General features: G+C 39.3%; 1 protein-coding gene across 1 annotated transcript in view; it reads right to left on the reverse strand.

Annotated features, from left to right (window-relative positions):
* The window catches only part of RAB31 (RAB31, member RAS oncogene family), a 28,721-nt gene extending 25,227 nt beyond the window's left edge, over nucleotides 1–3,494 (reverse strand). The window contains exon 1 of the mRNA XM_081322775.1: nucleotides 3,225–3,494. Within this exon, the coding sequence (XP_081178901.1) occupies nucleotides 3,225–3,263 (39 nt within the window). The 5' untranslated portion in view covers nucleotides 3,264–3,494. The remainder of the gene's footprint in view (nucleotides 1–3,224) is intronic.
* Nucleotides 3,495–6,000: the final 2,506 nt, after the last annotated feature.

Below are 6,000 nucleotides of genomic sequence, written 5' to 3' on the forward strand. Positions count from 1 at the left end.
CACGGAACGCTGTTACCTTCCCACCATAGTGGTCCCTATTTTTCTACTTGCATTTTTACGTGCTTTCGAACTGCTAGGTAGGCAGAAGCTGGGACGAGTAACAGGCGCTCACTCTGCACTCGGGATTCGACCCGCCAAACTGCCGACCTTCTGATCGACAAGCTCAGCGTCCTAACCCACTGAGCCACCGCGTCCCCCTTAATATCTATACATCTCAGTATTTAAATAAAATGTATGAGGAAATATGGGGAGCTGTTTTCCTCCAAATTCTCTAAGGCATCTGGTTTAAATAATCAATAGGGAAAAAATAAGTTATGTGGAATGAAAATTCATCACAAGTTAATAAAGCTAACTACAGATTTTCCTTCCATTAGTCTAGAGAAATGAGGCAGATGACCATGCCAAGCAAATGCATATTTGAATATATTAGAAAGAACAGTGTTGATTAAAGAGGGGAAGTGCTGTTTCTTTTTCTCTACAACTATTGTCACACATTCTGTTGTATCAATTGTGTACATGCAATTATACCCAAAATCTAGTAAAAGGAAAGCAATAAACAGATTAACATCAATATCTAGGAAGCTTCCAGATCGTGAAGCATATTACCTATAAGAATCTTGAGGACAATAAAGTGATTACAAGAACGCAACGCTTATTTATCTAGAACGAATTTTGACAGGCATACCTTGTCTCATGTTCTTTGATCAAGCAACTTCTTTAACAGATTCTTTAGTTATAATACACCAAAGAATTCCTCTATCTCACGGGTGTCAAACTCGCGATGTCACGTGACATGTCATGACGTATCGTGACTTTGTTCCCATTGCCAACAATGGGGTGGGCATAGTTTTGACGTGATGCATCCGGCCCATGGGCCGGCAGTTTGACACCCCTGCTCTACCTGCTTCTCACAGCCTGAGATAGAATATATACTGCTCAAAAAAATAAAGGGAACACTTAAACAACACAATGTACTGTATTTAACAGTAGGATGTCTTATCTTGTGTTCCCTTTATTTTTTTGAGCAGTATAGTAATACTCAATGAATTTTGCATAGACATTAGCCAAGATCTATTTTCTATCCTTCCATAGTCCATTCCTGACATTAAATGCAGAGCAATAGTGACTCCAATTATCCAGAGAAATAGCAAGATTCTTCTTCCCTGAATGTACACAAATAGAGGCAAGAAAGCCATCTGCTGTGATGTTTATATTTTGACACCTACCCAGAGGGAAATAGGACTCCACAGTCAAAATTCCAATTCCAAGTCTATGAATCTATACCTACAAAAAATGAGTGGTAATCCTTATACATACATGTAACAGGTATCTCAATACAGTACATAAATAAATATAAATGCCTCCACATCAATAGGCTAGAGTTGCTCTAGTAGGCAACCCATCTCATCTAATCCCCACTGTCTACAACAGTAATTTTATATTGATTTGAAGTGACTGTCATGAAAGGCTGGGCCACCGGACCTTATTTCTTTGTTTTACAGATTCAATAGTGGAAATGTAATCTATTTCTTTGTATTTGAAAAACAAGCCCATCAAAGAGAAAACCATTGGTATTTATTTTCCTGACATAGGTGGGAATGGAGCAGAAATAGGAGAATCCAAAAGCAGAGACTAAGTTAACTTCAGTGTGAACAGAACATCTGGCTGTATAAATATAATGAGGGTACTCTAGAGAAGCATTTATACAGTAGTTGCTGCAACTTCTTAAAACAGGATGCAATCCCAAGAAAACTTTAAGGAATTGCAAACAGTATCATGAGTGCCCCTGCAAATTTAGGGGCACCTTTTTGCTGTAAATGTGAACTGATTATTCATAATAAATAGCTTTCTTAATGATGGAAGGTAAATCTAGGCAGTGTAAAAATTAAACTATTAAATCACCATGACTGTACAAAATAGAGGAAAAGAAAGGAAGATTTCCCTGGAACTAGTTTATATGGGCTTGCAAATTATCAACTAGGAGGAATTCACCATAACACTGCAGAGAATTATTCTAAAAAGAGGATATGGTTAGCCACAAAGCAAAACAATTTTTGCTGAGTTGCATCTCATGGTGAACTGCTTTTTGTACTGAAGCAATTTCTTTCCACTTACAGCCAAAAGTGTGTAGCAATCTCTTTCTTCTCTTAGCAAAAAATGTTATCTGCTAAATACAAACAAACAAAAATACCATATTTAGGACACAACACCACACACTTAACTTGTGGAAGAGAGTGGAGAACGAGGTTTGTATAGTTTAACAGTTGAAAAGAATACTTCTCAAGGGACTTTTCCCAACAAGAGAACAACATGCTAACCATCACTACAAAAATTACAACTATCTTTGAATCTGATCATTAATGCAGGTGTGGGAGTGTAGTTGCCCTACTCTTAATAGCTGGTTAAAAGAACTGCAAGAAAAATTACTCCATGCCAAAATTAAAACACTCTCTTCGCATTTTTTATTAAAAAGGTTAACGGGAAAGCTACTAGATCAGCTTGCCACACGAATTACGGTTTCTGTGATTTTTTTTTATTTAATTTGATATAAAGCAGCATTCAGCGTTGCATGCGCACTCCCATCGTTAAGGAGATTCAATGGGGGGTTCCATCACCTCTACGGGAATCAAAACACGTCTCCCAGGAGAATAGCTATAAACCTTTCCCATCAGGTAAAAAAGGGACAATAGACAAAGTAGAATGCAACTGGAACCAATCTCGGACAAGGAGGAGGAACATATGCCTGCTTAATCCTTATTTAGTCTAACTGCCTGAGCTGCCAAAAATCCCCAGAAAGCAAATCGGAAAAAGTAAAGTGAGCGGAAAGCAAGTCCGTGTATCCCAGGGGTCTTCAAACTTGGCCCTTTTATGACTTGTGGACTTCAACTCCCAGAATTCCTCAGCCAGCAAAGCTGGCTGAGGAATTCTGGGAGTTGAAGTCCACAAGTCATAAAAGGGCCAAGTTTGAAGACCCGTATCCCAACTAGAACGGGCCAAAAGGAAGACAAAGAAAGCTGTTCCGTAAGTCGCAGCCTTGCCAAGCCGCTTTACGAGCGCCCGTCCTCCCGGCGCTCGGCCCGCGCTCTCTGTCGGTCGTTTGTGCGGGACGCTGTTTTGTTTCCAATCTTCACTCGCTACCCAGAATTCAGCGTCTCTTTGCAAGATCCCCCTCCCCGCCCCCACCACCACCTCGTATTTTTTTCTTTCTTTCGGTCGCTACTCACTCCAAGCAGGCAGACTTTTAGCTCTCGTATCGCCATCATCTGTTCGGGGCGTAGCGGCTTCGCATCCTTTGAGAGGAGCGAATGAATCCTCCAGTCTCTCTCGCTTGCTACCCCGTCAAAAACACGGGCAAAGCGGCGGCGAGTTGCAGCTATACTTCTCAGCAGCCCCCAAGCCCTGTGCCGCCGGCGGTCACATGAGCGTAACCTCGGCTCCGGCTCCTCCTCGCTTTCTTTCGCCGCTTTCCTCAACACCCAAATCCAACGCTTACAAAATAGCTGCACTTCAGCGTATTTCGGAAGACGCAGTTGCCGTTATTGGAGCGGCGCGTTGGCCCCGCGGTTGGCCCTTCAGCCGTTCCAGGTTGCGAAACGAACAGAAGCAACGCTGCGTTCCCGCCCATTTTTTCCCCCTCTCCGCTCGCGTCCCGCCGGCGGAGGGCTCAAACTTCCAAGTAGAATAACAGACGAGGCTTTGAAGGGGGGATGGGGAGGAAGAGAAATCACTGATGTGATGAGTGGACTGATTTAAAAGCTGCTGGATAAAATTAAAAAGCAAAACAAGATGCTCTACTTTGTTTACACGCCGTCTTTGGATTGATATTCGTACTAACTAGCCATTTACCAGGAAGTAAGATTTCAAAGCTTCAGTATACCCCTGTAAATAAAAACAAAAACACGTCAAATCAGAGATTAAACCCATCTAAGTAGCAATGCGTAGGATAGACTTGTTATTCCTTAAGGTTATAGCCAATAATGCAAACATGGGCTAAGGAAAGCAAATTTAGAATTCTAAGCCTATCATACAAAAGCTGAATTTTGTGACCTGTATAAAGTCCATTAATTTTTCTCTAATACAACGTTTTGAAAGCTTAATCCAGCCAGTTCAGTGAGATATCAAAGGGCAATAGAATTCTCAGTAAACTAGTGTTTCTAGGATTACCAAAATAAGGAGTACTAAAAGTCTCATCTTCTACCTTCAAATAGATAACACCTATTCATATCTTCACTCAGAACAGGTAGAGAAACCACAGCATCTGACATAGCTTCCAATTACTCATTTTATTAGTTTTAAAGCCTGTCTTTTCTCTTAAGAATTCAAGATGTCATTCATAGCACTCCCATCTTCAACATTTCCTATCATCCCAACAATCTTCTGATACATTGGTTTGAGAGATAGTAAATAGCCCAAAGCGACAACCTTAAACTGGGTAAATTAATTTAATTTAAACCTCTCCAGTAGAGTCCCAAAGGTGTTTTTCCAAAAGGCAAATGAACTTTCTTAGTTTTTTCTTTGAAAACATTTCGCTTCTCATCCAAGAAGTTTCTGGGATTATGTTAATGTTAAAGGAATTATCATGTTTCTTCTCGCTTGAGAAGGTACAAACCTTAAGATAATCTTTGTGTACAAAAAGGATAAACATGGGATTAGTTATGAACAGTCTCTGTCCCTTTCTATTCCAGGAACTTTCATAACAGTCTGTATTTAAAGACCTGAGGTCAGAGAAACATTCCTAAGGAATCTCTCACTTTTCAATATGTTTAAACTTATGAAAAAAATCCAAGTCTTGTTATCCTAATGATAGGCCCTGCAGATTTTAATTTGGAAAACATCTGAGTTTTAATTCTCTAAAAAAAATTAAACATTTACTTTTAAGCTCAAAAAGTTGCAACTTTATTAAAAACAAATCAGAGTGTAATAGAGTCATAGAGCATACAACTGACTGCAAATATCTATGTTCAGTTCTTCCATCTCTCTAGTATCCAAGAGTAAAATTCTGAGATACCATACAAATAAACAAAACTATATAGTCTTTTTGTAAGTACAGTATGTGGCTTGGAAAATGTAGGATTAAGGTATAGCAATAATAGTCCATTTAAGGCAGGGAAAGCACTGTGGTTCCCCTCCCCCCCCCAAGACTTAATGCTTGCTTCTTAACTTGTGAGATTATAAAATTGTCTGACATTTCCTAGATAAATTAGGAAATCAGGCCTTCTGATTTTTGTGTTTTTGGCTGCACTTATATTTATATTCTTGTTCTGTACTTCTGCTTATTCTTGCTTTTTAAATTTTTTATACTTATTGTTATTATGCTATGAGCAGTTTTGACTCAGGTGGTAGCTAAATTGAATGGATTAAAGTAAATATTAAATTAAAACTGAACTGAGTGTATGAATATAGAATGATAAAATGAGACTAAGAAGCATTTGCTAAATAAACTGATATGTGGTGACCAAAGAGAAATGCTGATACAGCTTACATGACTATGTCATGCCAGTATGTTTATGGAAAAACATCAAAATATTAAAAGTCTGAAGTCAGAATGCCAGATTGATGACTGGGAATGCTGTGAATTCTGGAACTATCTTTGGTTTAACAAGACCACATGTTGAATATAGTGGGAGAATCTGAAAAAAAAGTTACTGAGGAAGATAACTATTAATTTTATTACAGAAAGAATGTTTCCTATATGGTACAGATACAAGCCAAATATAGGTAGTCCTTCAGGTACAACCCTAATGGAGCCTGCCCATTAGGGTCATAAGTCAAGACTGTCATAAAATGGATCACTCATTTTATGACATTTTTACTGTGCTTGTTAAGTAAATCAACTGGGTCATTAAATGAACAAACATTGGGTTTGCTGTTTGCTTTGGTTCATTAAGTCAAGGCTTTTCAACCAGTGCTACGGGTACCACCTGTGGTACATTGGCACCTGGCAGGTGGTACGCGACCATCCTAGAGAAGTGGCAGTGGGGGAGGAGAATGCGCTGAACC

The sequence above is a fragment of the Vipera berus genome (genome assembly GCF_964194415.1).
Source record: "Vipera berus genome assembly, chromosome: 3".
In the NCBI taxonomy this organism is placed as follows: domain Eukaryota; kingdom Metazoa; phylum Chordata; class Lepidosauria; order Squamata; family Viperidae; genus Vipera; species Vipera berus.